This window comes from Dendropsophus ebraccatus, chromosome 11 (genome assembly GCF_027789765.1).
Source record: "Dendropsophus ebraccatus isolate aDenEbr1 chromosome 11, aDenEbr1.pat, whole genome shotgun sequence".
Classification (NCBI taxonomy): domain Eukaryota; kingdom Metazoa; phylum Chordata; class Amphibia; order Anura; family Hylidae; genus Dendropsophus; species Dendropsophus ebraccatus.
In genome coordinates this window covers 37,093,677-37,112,116 of record NC_091464.1, presented here as the reverse complement: position 1 = coordinate 37,112,116, position 18,440 = coordinate 37,093,677, and the positions used below count along the sequence as shown (strand labels likewise).

General features: G+C 40.7%; 1 protein-coding gene across 4 annotated transcripts in view; it reads left to right on the top strand.

Moving 5' to 3' along the window:
- The window catches only part of POLA1 (DNA polymerase alpha 1, catalytic subunit), a 200,685-nt gene that overhangs the window by 38,347 nt on the left and 143,898 nt on the right, over nt 1-18,440 (top strand). For all 4 annotated transcript variants that reach the window (XM_069944819.1, XM_069944821.1, XM_069944818.1 and 1 more), the window contains exons 21-25: nt 1,902-2,015; nt 3,976-4,075; nt 7,908-8,032; nt 8,739-8,888; nt 9,450-9,572. In XM_069944819.1, the coding sequence (XP_069800920.1) occupies nt 1,902-2,015; nt 3,976-4,075; nt 7,908-8,032; nt 8,739-8,888; nt 9,450-9,572 (612 nt within the window). The remainder of the gene's footprint in view (nt 1-1,901; nt 2,016-3,975; nt 4,076-7,907; nt 8,033-8,738; nt 8,889-9,449; nt 9,573-18,440) is intronic.

Below are 18,440 nucleotides of genomic sequence, written 5' to 3'. Positions count from 1 at the left end.
CTATAAATGACCATTGTCCTTCAGAACACCCTCCTTCCGCTCACCAGAGCTCCGGGTTCTTTATTAATTAAGGTTTGTTCAATTGCCAAGATATTGGTTATTGGTAAATGGTTTGGTGAAACCCCCCCCCCCGGTACTTGAAGAATGGAGAGCCTTGGTTACCAAAGGGAAGGGATGGGAATAGTAAGTGTGTAACTAAAGGTGTTGTGTGTTTTTTTTTTTTTCTTTTCTCTTTTCTGAACATAACCTAAGGGTGGTTATCCGCATTATCCACAAGCTTAAATGCTGCATATTTGAGAATATATATGTATATATATATATATATATATATATAATTATAAATAATTTCTGCTCTAAAATCACTTCATTTTGTTGGTGGACGGTGTTGTCTAGGCGGGGCTTTATGACAGTTGGGCTCTCTCCCCAACCGGGAGATGGGCCCCAACTGACAGTTGACACTGTCAATCGAAATGAAGCAAGAGTAAAGCTGGGTTCACACTACGTTTTTTGTTTTTTTTTCATTAGTTTTTTTTGCAGAGAAACGGATGAAAAAAACAGATGCAATTGTGTGCATCAGTTTTTATCTGTTTTTCCATTGACTTCCATTATAAAAAAAATCAGAACGGATTCGTTTTTTTTAATGTACACAAAAACGTAGTCAACCTCATTTTTGTGTCCGTTAAAAAAAAACGGATCCGTTTTTTTTCATAATGGAAGTCAATGGAAAAACGGATCAACACAGATGCACACAACTGCATCTGTTTTTTTTTTTTCATGCGTTTTTTTTTTTTTCCTCTCAAAAAACTAATTGCAAAAACGTAGTGTGGACCCAGCCTAAAGGGGTTAAGGGGGTGACTGTAAAGGGAGCCAGTCATGACTTTCAAGCTGCCTGAACCACAAGGCTCTGGAGCATTTCCTGGCAGCTTCTGCCTGTGCCACCAGTCTTGATAGACCTCTCCCTATCAAGCAAGGACAGTAGGGCAGGTAAAGGCCACCTGTAACATCTCCAATTCCCTGTGGTTCAGGCAGCATGAAAGTGGTGACAGGTTCACTTTAATATCTGTTTAGTAAGTATCCCCCCCCCCCCCAGAAACGTAATTATCAGATTTTTGTGTTCTGTAGTAACCGCATATGTGCTTTTATATTTATTTTCTGTTCAGAAACTTTTAGAAGATATGATGGAAAAGTATGTTTTTAATTTTTAATTGACTGTAACTCCTACATGTCATATAATCCTCCCAGCCATCCAATATCCCATTCCATGTTGTGCCTCCACAAAATAGTTTGAAGTCTGTCTAGTCTTTCATTCTTGAGATCTTTTATGTTTTTTTTTTCTTCTTTCCCCTTTCCATCCAGTGAGTGCATCAAATTCAGCTTGAAATTTCTAATGACTAGAAATGATCTAGTTTCATAGCATGTCGCTCTTACTGAATCAAGCGACTGTAACAAACTGACTCCGTTGACAGAGATGATGTGTCTTGTCAGTGTATTCATCTCTCAAAATCATGTTGAGCTGGTTTAAAAGGAAAGTGTCATTTTGTGTGCCATTTCATTCCAAAACTTGTTCTCTGTAACAAGTAAATGTCTTTCTATATTTTGAAGGTAGAATGTTTGACTCTGGCATTTTCTGTGATACAACCTTTTTCTATGCTGAACAGGTTTTAAGAGAACATCTTCATTAGGGTACCTGTTGCCACTCTCTTCCCTGTGGGGGGCATCCACATTGTTTGGCTGTCATTCTGCTGTTGTTGTTGTAGTAGTTGTTCTTAAACTCCTTTATTTGCTTTATTAATTTATTACTGAAGGTTGAAAAACCTCTTTGTCAGTCATATTCTCACACATACACACACAGTTTTACGTGTACTTATTTTTTATTTATTTTTTTATATTTTTTCTAACAGTCAAGGACACTGATGGGTGGACGTGCTGAACGAAATGAATACCTTCTGCTTCATGCATTCTATGAAAATGACTTCTTAGTACCTGACAAGCAGGTTTTCAAGAAGCAGGTTGTGGTAAGTATTTGATTGAATGCTGGTATCTTATGTATTTTCAACTAATAAAATTCATTTAAAATTTTCATTCTAATATTGTAAATAGTATGTTCTTTTTTCCCTTTGGGATAGCGAAGCTGAATTGTAATAAAATAAACAATGATACAATTGGCAGGGCAGACCATAAAGACTGACATCAGAGATGTTACGGAGACGTGACATTGTGTGCAGGCCATGACAAATAGCTGAACAATGTCGCTGCAACTAGTTTAGTTGTCTGTTTTTGCATGTTGTTATGAGTGTTGTACCTGGTTATTATCAGTGAAAATAAAAGGGATGTGGTAAAAGTAGTTCTTTTATAATGGTTAACTGAACAAACCACAGATGAGAGAGTCTAGCTTTTTACTGTCTTTGTCCCTGGTACCAGTCATCTGCTCATAAGTTTTCCAAAATATACCTCTGTTCTAAAACTGTTCTGACGATGGAGCAAGAGTTTGAGAACTGAAGCAATTGTTCCTTGAAAATACTGTTTGAGAACTGGATTTTTTCGAGTTCAAAAACTTTTTCAACTATCTTGAAGTACAGTAATACTTTGTAGGTTTGGGGTCCATGGATATCATCTGGGTAAAGATGAGCACAACTTGAGCATGCTTAATGGTGCGTTCACACCTACAGGATCTGCAGCTGATTTTCTGCAGCAGATTTCATTTGAATAACTGAACACAGCATCAAATCTGCTGCTGATCTGCTGCAGATCCTGTAGGTGTGAACGCACCCTTAGTCTGATTGTTCATTTGGCATTTTAATACCAGTGGCTGAAAAAGTTGGATGCAGCCCTAGTGAGTCCAGGAAAACATGGATATAACCTATAGCTGTATTCATGTTTTCCAGACAGCCTTAGGGCTTGCCAACATTTTCAGTCACTGGTAATCAAATGCCGAACGATCCGACTTGATCAGAGTTGAGTTGATTTGCGCTCATCTCTAGTTCAGAGCTTGGGTTCTAAAACCATATGTGAACAGTCCCTTACACAGGCCAAACTATATAACATTACAATGGTCTCAATGGTGAAGGCTGCAAAACATTCAGGCATAGAAAACTTACTTAGGACCTGTCCATGGTGACCATGTAACATTACTGTAGTGCAATAAGGTTGAATTAACACAATGTTATGGAGTCTTAAAGGTATATGTCGACATTTTGTCAGCAGTCTTTAGTAGTCACTAGCTGCACGTTTTGGTCATTTAAGTGAATGGGCCAACTGCAGTACACTTTGTTATAAGTGAGCATCACTTTTTTTGGCAGAATGCCAACGTTTACCTGTGATGGACTCCCTAACACATAGTGAAACGAGTCTAAACTGTGTCATAGGACGTGTTAAAAGACCATGATCAGCCAGCATGCGCAATGTCGGCTGATCGTTCAACATGTTAAAAGATATCCGTCATGTCAGCGCCTGTCTGTTGCACGTTGCTCAGACTACTGCAGACTTCAGTGAGCAGCCCAAACGATCATCCGGGCAGCGCCTCCGTCTGCTCCATGCTCGCTGTCTGTGCGTGTAGTAGCACAGACGGCAAGCGGGGAATGAGGGGGAAGTGAGCGCTGACCTAATACGGCCTTAAGTCTACAGAGGCACTGGCTTCAGTAACTCACTGCTCTTGACTTGCGGAGCAGAGCATGTGGCTGGCGTGATGTCTGGACTGGGAGCTGTGGTGTAGGCAGAGCCCTACATGTAGGTCACGTGGGGGTGGTCCTAGATTACAGGACACCCTAGGCCATGCCTCTTTGCCATGATCTAGTAAAGAATTTGTGTTTTTTATGGAGGGGGGAGGTTCCAGATCCTATTTTACTGTGTAAAGCCCAAACTATCAGAATAGGGATCAAGCTGTTTTATGTGCTACATAGGTGCTGTAGCTTTTTATATGTAGTATAGATGTATCTTGAATTTGTTGCAAGGGACTAACATTTATATTTATTATAGGTTGACGACGATGACGACGTTGATGCAGATCATAATAAAAACAAAAAGGGTCGTCGGAAAGCTGCTTATTCTGGGGGGTTAGTCCTTGACCCAAAAGTTGGTGAGATGTTGATTATTCTATCTATGTTGCATTGTAAATCGGTGCTACCTACTACTTTTCTGACATTAAACACTTTTATGTAGATACGTTTTTATGATGAAAAGTTATTTTCATGGAGTTAAAGGGGTTATCCAGCGATACAAAAACATGGCCACATTTTCCCCGCTCTTGTCTCCAGTTCAGGTGTGGTTTGCAATTAAGCTCCATTTACTTCAATGGATCTGATTTCCAAACCTCACCCAATCTGGAGATGAGAGGGGAAAAAGTGGCAAGTTTGCAGCGAAATCCGCTGCGAATCCAGTACGTGTGAAGGTACCCTTAAACTCTATGTAACTCTTTATCATCTTACAAAATGATGACATATCACTAGGACTTGCCATCTCTTTATGATGACTGTTTTTCTGTTTGCATGGTGGCCGTAGGCAGTGCAGATCCTGCATTGTAGCCTTATTTAGATTATTGGTCTGCATTTCTCACCTAAAAGTGCCAATGTTCAGGAGGAAAACAGGAAAGGGTATACCACTTTGCTGGACTAGCAATGTGTCCCAGAAATTGAACCCCAAATGATCATTTACAAATTGTTCTGCTTCAGCTACATTCTTTGAACCAGAACGTTAAGCATTTGACTTCCAACGGCTGTAGAACTTGGATTCCACCCTAGGGCTACCAGGTTTATGTGGATACAGCCTATGGTTGCATGCATGTTTTCCGGGACTCCCTAGAATGGCATCCAACTTTCCCAGCTGGTGGGAGTCAATTTTCAAAGGACGTTGTCGGACCCAAACAGTTCAGCAAGTTCACCCAACAGTAATCATAAGGTAACTACATATCCATACTTTCAGATGGAAAGACCTCTTTTAAGAATAAGCTTTAAAGAGCCAGTAAAAATGCAAGGCAGTGAACCTTGGATTACAAGCATAATTAATTTCAGTGATGTGCTTGTAATCCAAATCACTTGTCTATCATAGCTAATTTTCTCATAAGAAATAATTGAAATGCAGACGATTTGTTCCAAAACTCAAAAAAGGTAGGTAAGGTGTTCTGCAATAATAAAGAACAATGTATCAGTAAGGAAGGGGTTAATCAGTTGCCTCTGCCTCCACACACAACTCCCCAGATGGCTGCAAACTTTCTGGTGCTGGTACTACTGCTGGCTGCCTGGAGCAGCTGTGAAGGGGTTAATTTAGGGGTCGGAGGAAAGCAGCGGTGGCAGTGCTGGAGGAGAGCCGGAAGGTCTGATCCCAGGCAGGGTCGATCAGGGTTAAATGAGAGGGCTTTCTACCCAGTACTGTCTCAGGATGGCGATACAGGGGGCTTGTAATAAGAAATCTTGCCCCTTTTATCAAGTTTCAATTTTTAAAAATTGTTAGTTTGTCTTGCAAAACGCGCTTAAACCAAGTTACATGTAATCCAAAGTCTCACTGTAATTGTTGGCATGCAGTCTAACATAAAATTATCATTAGTCATAATTTTATTTTAGGCCCAATATTTAAAATTGCAGCAATGTGCTGCCTTTTGCTTGCCGATCATTTCTGATGTAGCTGCCTTAGGGCCTTTAACACGGCCTGTTGGTAGACATCAAACAACTGCCCATCAAGTATGGAGCTTTTATGAGGTGTGATGAATCGTGTATTTGGGCTGCATGAACAATAGCTGGATTGTTCATGCAGTTAGTAAATGCAGTTTTGTCAGCCACACAGGGAGATATGTGACTGAGAACGATAGTTTATATGGTTGCACAAAAGATTCAGTCAGCTGATGGAGTGTGTGCTTGTTCATCAGCTGATCGATTGCTCTTTTACATAGGATGATTATAAGGTAATTTAGGGTTCCAAGGAATGCTCCTTACCTATAATACAAAATACAGTGAAAGGACAATTCTGTAATTGTAACTTAACATAATTTTGTTTTGTCGACAGGGAAGAGACAACAGATTAAAGGGGTATTCTGCTCAAACTAAACTTTAATTATGTTGGTGCCAATGGAGAACATAAAAAAGGCTACACTTATCTTTCCGTAATCCTCCGGTGTTGTTCGACATCGTCTTCCGGTCCCACCAACACTTCTGAGACTGTCGCATCTTAGCAGTGATTGCCTGCTCAGTCAGACACTGGCCACAGTGCTGTCCTATCACTGCAGAGACAAGTCAGTCTTGGAAGTGGAGGTAAGATTGTTTAGCCAGGACCCAAAGATGATGTTGGAGGACACTGGGGGATCGCAAAAAGGTAAGAATAGACTGTTTCTTATGCTCTCCTCAAGGGCAAGTTTAGTTTGAATGGAATACCCCTTTAAGGCCTAATGCGAAGAATCTAGTGTATCGTAGCCTTTAATACAGTTCCAAATAGGGAATTGCATGTCAGTTGAACCTGTCTTGTATTGGGTTTCTGGGTGATCTTTGGTGGATCATGTAGTCAATTTTTATGTATTCTTTTGACAACATATTTGGGTTCTTCTCTCCTTTGGTCCCAAATAAAATCTCTCTGACTAAGCCGACTGTGGAAATTATCGTTCTAGTTAAAGTTTACTGCCTTGGCATCTAACCATATAAGATACATTTACAAGAGTAAAAGCTAACTTTGGTTCATGGTAATTCCATAATAATAAGAGCAGAGCAAGCACAATAGTTATATTACTGTATAGAAACTTAGATACACATGTTGTGCTGACACTCTGTATCGTAGTAGATGTTTGAATGGAGCCAACCATCTTAGACCACACGGCGCTCAGTGAATGAATAAGGTTCTTGTATACCGGGAGTGCACGGATGAATGTGAAGACCGCAGTCATAGAAGAAAGTAAAGAATAGTGCCAGCACTCACCGATTTTTCTTTCCAGGTGGCACTTAATTCATGTTAAGTTCACATAGCAGGGAGGGGAGGGGATACATGGGGGTGTATGACTCTTGGAGTCTGAAGATAGGCTGAGTGCCTGAAACAACTGTATCCAAAAGAGGCACGTCATACACCCCCATCTATCCCCTCCCTGCTTTGTAAACTTCATGTGAATAAAGTTCCAGGTAGACGGGAACCTTATTCATTCACTGAGCGCCCTTTGGTCTAAGACGGTTGGCTCCATTCATACATCTACTACGATACACATGTTGTACTGACACTCTAGTACTGTATAACAACTTAGATACAGAGTGTCAGCACAACATGTGTATCGCAGTAGATGTATGAATGGAGCCAACTGTCTTAGACCAAAGGGCACTCCTTGAATGAATAAGGTTCCCATATACCGGGATTACATGGATGACTGAAGACCGCAATCATAGAAAAAAGTTAAGAATATTTCCAACACTCACAGATTTTTCTTTGCAGGTGGTACTTTATTCACATAAAGTTCACATAGCAGGGAGAGGATAAATAGGGGTGTATGATGTGCCTCTTTTGGGGACGGCTGTTTCAGGCACTCAGCCTATCTTCCGGCTTCACGATGCATACACCCCCATCCATCCCCTCCCTGAAATGTGAACTTAACATAAATAAAGTACCACCTGCAAAGAAAAAATTGGCGAGTGCTGGAAATATTCTTTACTTCTAGTTATATATTATATTACTTTACTGTAGTTGAGCGACTAAAGGTAAAAAAAAAATCTGATGTATATATTTTCAGTTTAACATTTATCGAGCCAACATTATTCCTTAAGTCCAGGACTCCTTGACCTTAACCGGTTTCAGGCATTTCTCTGTTACAAGGGTCAAGAGTGGATTATGTATGCCACATTATGTTCTCTTGGTTTCAAGGACTGGTTGCTCCACTTGGCTGGCCCTAGCTATGGAGATTTGTCATCTGTCATTAGAATAATTTTGTAATATCTGTTTCTCTTTAGGGTTTTATGACAAGTTCATTTTACTACTGGATTTCAACAGCTTGTACCCCTCCATTATACAAGAGTACAACATCTGCTTCACCACAGTGCATCGTACAGCTGCTAATTCTCGGAATACAAAAGAGGTTGGTGAGCAGCATCGTGATCACTGGCACAAGCATTTCTACCAGTGCTTGTGTCCAAGTACTTATGTGAAAAGGCTCTATGTAAATGATCTGCTCTGCTGAGAAAGTGAAACATATCCACCAGCGCATTCTCTTCTGTAGGGAATAAGGTCTGACATACAGTGTATTGACCTGTTGGACTACCATGATACAGCTAAGCATTATGGGACATTAATTGGGTCTAGCAGTGGCCAGTTATATGTGTGTATATAATAATGTTCTAGTATAGTACAAATGTAATCCATAAGGTATTGGTCAGTCATTATAAGCTGTCCCCTCAGAGGACATGCTTACCTTATAAATGCAGCACACAGCCTAACTAGCTCCTACTTAACACGACGGAACCTTTTTCTGCAAACCTGCCACGAGCAAGCAATGGGTTAATTGTACAGCTATCCAGTTGATAACAAGCCATGTTTTCCTTTTATGAATAAAATTGCTAGTGCTTCTGGAAGCAGTCTGTTAGATTCTGATTTTTCTTTTTGGCTGCTTGGCGTCTTGCAAGATAATCAGCACATTTGAGCAGGGACAGCGGTTTAGGACACATTATAGCAACAAGAGACTAGCAAATGTTGCTGCTTGAGATGCGCTCCTGTGTTTGCAGAGAGAAGGAAGCAGAATTAAGGATTGTGTTGCTTAATGACTTTCTTCTGTGCTGTTTTTGCAGGGTGAGGATCAAGATGAGATTCCAGAGCTACCTAATTCAGATCTGGAAATGGGAATCTTACCTCGGGAGATTCGGAAACTAGTGGAGAGAAGACGTCATGTCAAGCAATTGATGAAGCAACCCGACCTCAATCCAGATATGTACCTTCAGGTAATAATAAGCAGAAGGCCTGTTGGTTGTAAGTGTCTAGTTATGTATAACGTTACCAATCTTTTTAATATCCCGACAGATTATGACATTCTTGACCCCTGCAAATCGTTCTTACTTTGTATTATACGCTTAGAAATATGTTAATTGCATAGAACCGGCAAAATAGTCACCGCTGTATGTCATCACAGGTGGACACATAAAATCACTGATTTATAATGGCAATGTGCGCATTGAAAATGAGCAGCCGGATGATTGTATGGCCGTTTATAATGTTTTATTAGAAGAAGCAATCCTCAATTTTTATTTTTCCCCTTAAAGTAAATTGACACACGGTTTGGAGATTGCACAAACTTTCATGCAATATTTTGTATTGTAAGTGCAATGTCAGGCTCAAATCTTTTTTTTTTTGTTCCCCCCTCTCCATGTGGTGGGATTTAGAGGTTGTGGTCATCACGAAGATTTAGTGCATTGTTTTTGGAAATAAGTTATACATGTTCATATTTTCACTCGTGGTTACTTTCACTCATTTATTTCTCATATATACTTTGTTTTTATGTTCAGTATGACATCAGACAGAAGGCTCTGAAGCTCACTGCCAACAGCATGTATGGCTGCCTGGGCTTTTCTTATAGCAGATTCTATGCCAAGCCTCTTGCAGCGCTGGTCACTCATCAAGGGCGAGAGGTAAGTTTTCACCAGAACACTATTTACCATTTATGTTCATTGTGCTACAAGCTACGACAGCTGATCAGATTCACCTTTCCTTGGTAGTAAAAGTCTGCTGTGTGTGTTCATATTCGCATTCCTAACTTCTGTCCCCTACACATTTTGTGTACTTAAAATAAAGTGGCAGAGTAGTGGAGAATATCTACCTAGTGCACTTCTCTTGATGAAGATGAACTAACATTTGCGCAAAACAACGTCTCTATGTTTGCTAAATGAATTACATTCTGTAAAATTCCCCGAAATGTACGATATGTTCCAGTGAATTTTACAAGGAAGGAATAGAAGAGATCCGTGTGATCAGGAATTTTTAGGATGAATTCTGATAACATATAATATGTGGATGAGGACTGTGCGTTTACTTTGTTTCACTGCTGTGGCATTGTGTCTCTATAGCTTTTCATCTGATATTGTGTTACATTTTGGATTTTAATAATAAAGAAATGTATAAATTCCCTGCGTCAGTGTAATAGTATATAGAAAGGTAAAATATTTCATAAAGGGTTAATATTGCTATTAGCCCTGACATCATGCAGACTGATATGTGGAAAGTATTTGCCATCTCCCTCCGAGTCTGTTCAGCTAAGCGTGTGCTGAGCTGGAAGGTTTACGTAGCAGATGTTTCACTAGGTGGCGATAGATACTTTTAGATCATTAAACAATTAAGAGATTTCATGCATCTGAACTTTTGTTTTCACTGTTAAGGAGCCTCGTAATAGTGTGAAAGGGCTCCAATTAGTTTTTGTTTTTCTGCCCCTTCTCTGAGTTAATTGGTTGACTCAATCAACATTTATTACAATATCAGCAACTTCTGTTGTCTTTTTTTTTTTTTTTCCTTTTTTTTTCTTTCTTTTTTTTTCTTTTTGATAACTGCACAAGCGTCTGAAATGAATCACCCCAAGCCTATTGTATCGGAAGTGTAATTTAATTTGTAGGATTGTGTTGACCTTAAAACAGTTTTTTGAAAGTGTTTGAATTATTTATTTATTTTTTCTTTTCTCGTCAATGTTGTGTAATATACCAGGCTAACTCTAATACATGCGCCTTGGGTTTTTGTATGAGTGAACGTTGTGTTATTAAAATCGGTATAGTTTTAGTATAGGGTGGTCTAAGATGATGTAGCTTGTAAGTAAACTCCACTGTGTCTTCCCTTGTTCTTTTTCATCTCTGACCGTGACTATTCATGTTCACATTATTATGGTAACCAATATGTCGGAGACTGTATGGTAATGCAGCTGTGCCCAGCACACTGGTATACCCTGTATGTCCTTATATGTGATACATAATTATCGTTTCATAATTTGCCAGCAGATTTCTGGCTTGTACAGTAATGGATGTAGCTATCCTATTCCCCCTTTATATTCTGGTGCCAGTCTTGGTTCTTGCAGCTGTCTTCCATATTTATTTCCCTTTTAGTTGTCATGTGTTTATATTACCCCCCCCCCTCTCTTTTTTTGTCTTTTTGAGTGGGGAAAAAAACTTCTGGTTGCCTGAAACTGTGTTATGCATTCTTGATGAATTCCTTTGAATTCTTAGTATTTTTATGGTATTTTTATTGGTCAATTATAGTTTGAGATTTCAGTATGAATGCAGATTACACATTATTGTAAATGAACGGCCTGTAATCTAAGTTGAAGGTGCAGATTATAACAACGTGTCTTTTGAGTGGAGAGTGAAGGGGTGGGTGGGGGTCCATACAGCTTTACAGCGTTTTGACAGCTTTTGAGCCCAATCCAGAAGTGGATTCAACAGGAATGGGAAATATAAAGGAAGTACTTGTAGAGTTCTCCTTCCTGCTGAATCCACTTCTGACTTTGGTTCCAAAAAAAAAAAAAAAATGAAATGAAAACTGCAAGAACATGCTGTGCCTGAAGCTTTCTCCTAAGGCTAGGTTCACACTGCGTTTTCAGCATCCGTTTAACGGATCCGTTTTTTTTAACGTCCAGAAAAATAGGGTCAGCAACGGTTTTTGTTCCGTTTTGGTCCGCCAAAAAAAAACGGATCCGTTTTTTTTTTTATAATGGAAGTCAATGGAAAAACGGATGCACACAAATGAATCCGTTTTTTGCAATCCGTTTTTCATGCTTTTTTTTTTCAAAAAACGGATGCGTTAAACGGATGCTGAAAACGCAGTGTGAACCTAGCCTAAGTGAGGTCATTTACATAGAGAAGTCAACTGAAAAATGTCTGGGTAAAGTTAGCAGCACAGGTTGTCCACCAGGGCAAACACTGCTTATTTTCCTGGAGCCAGGACAGTCCTGAAAGAATAACTTTTCCCAGGACTTTAAAGGGAACCAATCACTGCTATAAAGCATATAACATTGTTAGCAGCTCCTAACAGAGCTTCTAAAGCTTTTTTTTTTTTACTATACTTGGTGTGTCCTCCTACTAGGGGGTATATAGGAGAAAACATTTTGAGTGTACTGCGGGGCGAGAGGCTGGGACTAGTCATCTGGGCAGTAACTAGTCACAGCTCTCTGCCTGCAGGGGTGACTGACAGACAAACAGGCCTGTTAGAAGCCTCTTTGTCTGTCATCCCTGCAGAAGTAACTGGCCAAGGTAAACTGTCATGTGTACATAAAGAGAAGCCATTATATATCTTGCATATTGCAATTTCACTAGATTTCTCTTCTGCAGGCTGCACCTCTAATTCTCAGTTGGCCCTCAGCTAGTAGGTAGACACCAGCCTCTGATGGTTCTCATACACTTGTACACACACAGAAAAGGGGACCCTTCTCTTTTGTGATTTTATAGTGTACCCTAAGGAAGAGCAACACCATGAATGACATTATGGGGCAGTACTGAGCAGTCTTAAGTGTGAATCAACTGTGGTCAGAGCCAATACATGTATTCTTATGTATTCTTTGTATGTCTGTTTGGGGAGGATGGCTGGGGGTCAAGAATGAAGCCTGATAAGTAAAGAAAGAGGGGACGTCCCATTATTATGACCACTTCCTACCTTCGACTTTAGCAGTGCGTAGTTAATGAAGCAAGTTGCTTGTCTTGCGTTGGCTTGGTGGGTATATAAGATATGTCATAGTCGTTACACATATCCCTCATTGCTGTCATTATCAGAGCTTCATAAAATGATGATTTAGCTTTTGGGTCAAGGGTGGCCGTATTTCTGAAGTTGCACAGTTTGTGAACTGTTTGTATGCTGCTGTAGTGAAAGCATATAATGAGTGGACAGATGACACCATTGTGAATAAGCAAGGTGGAAACAGCAGAGCACCACGTGCCATTGAAGTGAGTGGTGAATGTCCACTATAAAGGTTTCCTGGGGCAGCTCACCCCTAGAATAAATCAGGAGGCTACTAGACGTGTCTAAAATAACAGTTCAGCCAACCCTACTACATATGGTGCCCCTGAAGCAGACTGGTGGTGCTTGCGTAACTGTGCTCATCCATAGTGATTGCATTTGGTAGAAGAGACTTCAGTTATCCCAGCAGTATCAGAATGAGAGCCCCACTTAGCAAAAAAAAAAAAAAAACTGACGTTGGCTGGAAGAAGATGTTCAGGACTTTCAAGTACTTCCCTGGCCCCTTAATTCCCAAAACTACCCAATTAAGCATCTGTGTTCACTCTGTCTCTCTTCCCTCCCTGAAGTGCTGTGGTAGAAATACTCAGCAACCGTGTAGTTTTTACTCGGGGTGCTGTACAGCAGACACTCTGGGGGACACTTATCATTTTCGAGCCCCTGCCGTATGCTAGTGAGAAGACGTGGATTCACCCCTTCTCCCTGGCGTATGCCTGCCATATGCCCCGCTCGACCAATGGGTTGGTGGGGGTGTGGCAAGGCGGGGTGGAGGCGTGGCCTCCTCCGTGCCTTATTTATCATTTACGCCTGCTCGCAAGTGTAAATCATGATGCAGATCTACACCTGCTGGAACCAGGTGCAGGCTTGTTGCGCCAGGCCAGCCAGCTTTTCGAAGAGTTGTGCGCCTCTTAGTGAATACAGATGGAGAAAGGGAGCGGGGCGTAATTTAAGACCGGCGTACTCAATAAATAATAAAGCCTTATTCACACATTCAGTAAAGTTGCCCGTAATTGCGGATCCGTAATCACGGTTAAACTTAGAGGGCATTGATTTATATTGGGCATTGCTTTATATTGGGCTATTCACACAGTCCCTGTTAATTTTCATCCGTAATCCGTTCCGTAAAAAAAAAAAAAAAGTCCTAGTGCGGACTCTGATTGCGGTACAGATTACCAATAGAAGTCTATGAGATCCATATTACAGACGTCACATCCACATAAATAACACAGATCCAATCTATGCAAATACGGATGATTTTTCACGGATCACAGAGAAAAAAAATAATGGGAGGTTTTGCGGCCCAGAAAAATTACTGAGCATTTGAATGAGGCCTAAATGTCACCCTCTGTGTAGCTTCCACTGTCACATGACACTGCTCTGTAATCCTCCTCAGTACCAGCTACCTGAGGGGGTGTGGAGGTCACAGAGAACCAGCAAGGTATTCAGATGGTCATATAGGACACCCCCTAATATATACCTATGATTCTGCTCAGGTGAAATACACTAGCTTATCCAGTATATGGGTCTTTGACTCACTTTTGCATCAGGATAGATTTAGTTTCCTTCCCATGGTTTTGTTGCTCAGTTTACTGTTTGGCCGCATCATTACAGCAGTTGTTTCTTTACTGTGTCTAATGTGCAACTGTACACGGACGGGTAAACACTTGGGGAGGATGTCTGAGTTATTTGGGTGTCCAATTGAGTTAGTGGTTATCACTTAGGTTTACATCCTTGCTTGGCACCAGTTTATGCTTCATGTACAATGGCTGAATCTTTATGGATTTTGTGACATGCTTTTGGTCAGTGTTCTTTTCCCTCTCACAGCAGCTGGTCTAGATAACAAGGCAGAACCTTTTGGCTAAGCCCAGCAACCTTTCTCTGTTACACAGGGCATGCCAAGCATGTATGATAGATTATCACAAAGATTTTGCTATTGGTGGAGATTTGCTTCGCCCCTGCCCTTTCTACTTCTGACACAGCTGAAACCTACACCGTCTTCACAACTGTTGCATCTTTCCATTTTTCTTTTTAATTTTTATTTATAGCGTTCTCATTGTTCCCAGAGTTTCTCACATTGACTCTTGTGTTTAGTCGCTCCACAGTTCTCATTGGAGCCCTGAAAATGTCCGCAGGTTTCTTTCTAGATTCTGTTGATAGGGTACAGTGAAACAATTGGCACTTGATGTGATTACAGTTTCCAGGTGTCTTGTACTTGAGTTCCCTTATGTGCTCAATCCTACAGTCTCACCAGCATTATGATAATTGTACGGAATCGCGTGGATGGGATTTGCATTTTAGTTTGTGCTTTTTATTTTTACTTTTATTGCGGTTACTAATAAATAGTCTTACAGTATGTTTTTATGGGAAGCATCCCAATGAATGACATGGTTTCCCTTTTACATGTGCTACTTTGTTAGATACCCTTTTGCCCTTGGTTTACCAGGCACCCACTATCTTGGGTCACACATGCGCAGTTCAATCGCAGTCACATGGTATGTCCCATTAGTACTGGCAGTTGGTTTTTACTTCACATGCAAGCAAAGGGGATTGTGGGAAAGTGTCTGCACTGTTACATGACTACAGCAGGGTCATAGTTCATAGAGGAAACCAGGAAGTGATCAAATACATAGAGAAGAAAAATGGTACAGTGATTTTTCTCCTTTACTTACACACACGCACACACACACACACACACACACACTATTTTTTTTTTATTACACATCTGATTATACCTTCTTTCCTTTGTTACACCACCCCTTTAATAAGCTCTCCACATTTTCCAGTAAGTCCGTAGCTTTTTGCTGATCTATATTTCTCTGGGTCTGTGCCTAACTATAGCACTTTCTTAGCTGGTGCTTCCACTGTTTCAGCATGAGTTTATAAATCATTTCTTAAGCATGTATTTTAGGAGACTCCCTTTTAACTTATCTGCATTGTTATTGTAGTGTGGTATTGCAATGAAATAAAATCACGTCAATTGAAACAATAGCAAATATTTTAATGGTAGCATGTCATTGTGTCATGTGACTATCATCAAAGCACTGCCGGCATGCCAGAAATTCATGCTTCTGCTGTTCCTTCTGCACCAGTTGTTGGACTATGAAGGTCATTCCGGCTTTGTCTCCCCACTCCCCTTCCTGGAATAGAATGTATAGATAGATACCTAACCTGACCGAAGTACTGAGGATCGGTTCATTCTCTAATGAATTCAGCAATGGAAAACCATGTAGAATGCACAATTCACATGCAAGAATGTGTTGGCCTTTCTTTAGAATAATATAACCTAAGATGATTACTTGGTAGAAAGGAATACATCTTGCAGTGAAAAATCTTCTATTTGGATATGTATAAAATACTGCTACTCTTACCATGTATGTATGGGATGTAAAGACTGGGCACAAAGACTCCTAACAGCACCTTAAAGCAGAAGTCTGACAGGGGGGGGATGAAAAATCAATTCGGGCATAACATAACAAAGAGAGGAATAGAAAAGGGGCGCTCCCTGGTACTATACCGCAGGTAATCTTTCTGTATAAAGTGCTGGGGTGTGGGGGGTATCCCACTCACCTGGATGAGTTGTGCTAAATAATAGGCACAACTCTATGAAGCACTTCCACAGATATGTCAACGCTGCTCCTCCGGGGTCACCACCGTGGATTTAGTGGTGTAGACAAGCTTCCAAATGGTGATCCTGGCAGCGATTGATGTACCTGAGAACCCTCTCTAGGTGGAGCGCAGGAGACTTGTAATCCCGTGCCGCACAGATGGTATTGTGGCAATATTGTCACAAATTATTCCAATAGGGGTAATAATAGAACTTAATTTAAATGGATGCAACCATTTAAATTAAGTTCTATTATTGCCCCTATTTGAATTTGTGACAATATTGCTGCGGTACCATCTGTGCGGCACAGGATAACAAGTCTCCTGTGATCCACCTAGAGGGGGTTCTCCGGTCCATCGATCCCTGCCAGGATCACCATTTGGAAGCATAACAAAGGGAGAGCACGCTTACTGAACCTCCTGCCCTTGCTGTGCCGCATCACTTGGACCCTGAACCCCGCCAAACGTCCCTTTCTCCTGGCTTCAGGGTACCTCACAACCTTGCTGACACGTCACTGAAAAGTGGTATTTAGCCCAGCATCTGTCGGCCTGGTTGTGATGTAGCTGCATGGGAGGTCTGTCAGCGGGGTTCAGGAGCAAGTTGTGGCGCTGCTCCTACAGCGCAACGGGTTAATATAACTACTTTATTATGTACCCCCACGGAAATTATTTTTTAACCCCCCTGCCCCATCACTCCCTCCCCCTCTTCCCCCACCAGACTGGCTAAAAAAACATCTAAACACAGAAAGTTTTGTGTTGTATTGTTTTTTTTTTCCTTTGAAAACCAGTTGAGCTGTAAAAGCCAAGAAACCTAGTGAGACATAGCCTAATATTGCACAGCTGATTTATTTAGTGTCCCAAAAATCAACATTTAGCTTTTGTTAATGTTTTCCATATGGCTATGTTTAGACAGTGTGGGAAATGTCTGCAAAAGGCCTTTTCTGCAAATCTATGGTAAAACCTTGATGTGTTTTAGGTATATCTGTCTGAACATTTCATTTGCATTGCAAGGGGTCAAGTAGCCTAAACAGTGTCTGCTCTTAGGGACTTGCTGTGGATATTTCTGTTAGAGTGCGTTCACACGTGCAGGATCTGCAGCAGGTTTTATTAAATATTATTTTTATTCTAGCTGGGACATAATAGTTGACAACCATTGTAGCGTCGCAGCACCCACTCTGCAGCGGATTTAATGGCGCAGATTTGAAGTAGCTGATTAAAAGCAAATTTGCGCCATCAGATCTTCGGCAGATCCTGTACCTGTGAACCCACCCTTAAAGGGAAACTTAAGAAGCATGTTAGCTGCTGATATGTCCCTATAGCACACAGGGCTATAGGATGGGATAGGACTTAGGATGAAAGTCATTTTCTTTCCTTGATCCTTGGTGCAGTTTTCAGGATATTAGCAGTTTATTTTGTATGATAAGGAAAAACTAGGAAACTTTCCTTCATGTGCTATGGCGGCATATCCGTAGGTTACATACCTAACCTGTTGATAGTTCCCCTTTAATAATGACATTCAAATCAAGGTGTCTTATTGTCGTGTCAAGCAATGTTGCTTCTGACTTGTCATGTACCAGTCTTTACAAATTGACCATTTAATGCAGCCATTAATTTCCAGGACATACTATACTCGAGTTTTATTTTCCCTCCAACGGACACAGTTGTTTTGTGGGTCTCACAGGGGAGCCTGGAAATCTGCTGTGCATGATGGGCATAGGCAACACGTGTGGCGTCAGTGATCTAGAAGCGGCAACGTCCTGCTAGTTTATATGCAGCGTATTAAATGTCTCTTCATCTACTTGTTTTATGACACACAAGACAGGTGGGGGGAGATGCCCTTTCAGCCAAAATAAATGTGGAATTTACAGCCATTGTCATACTAATGAATTATTTTAACCTGAAGCTTCATACTTGGCCAAGATGCATATTTCTATTCAGTGTTTCCATTTGTTTGAAACCATTTACAGAATGAGTTGAACGCAACGTCTTGTAATATTTCTTCTTCCTCAAAGTGACATTCCACGCTTGCTCGCTAAATAGATGAAAGTATAATAAAGGCCGTACGTGCCTCAGTGTTTTTGTCATCTTTACCAGGCATTAGTGGAATTTCCTAGTGTTCTTCTTTGTAGACATTAATTTTACCAGTTTGTGAGGAGTGTCATCTTACAGGATAGTATTCAAGGCATGCA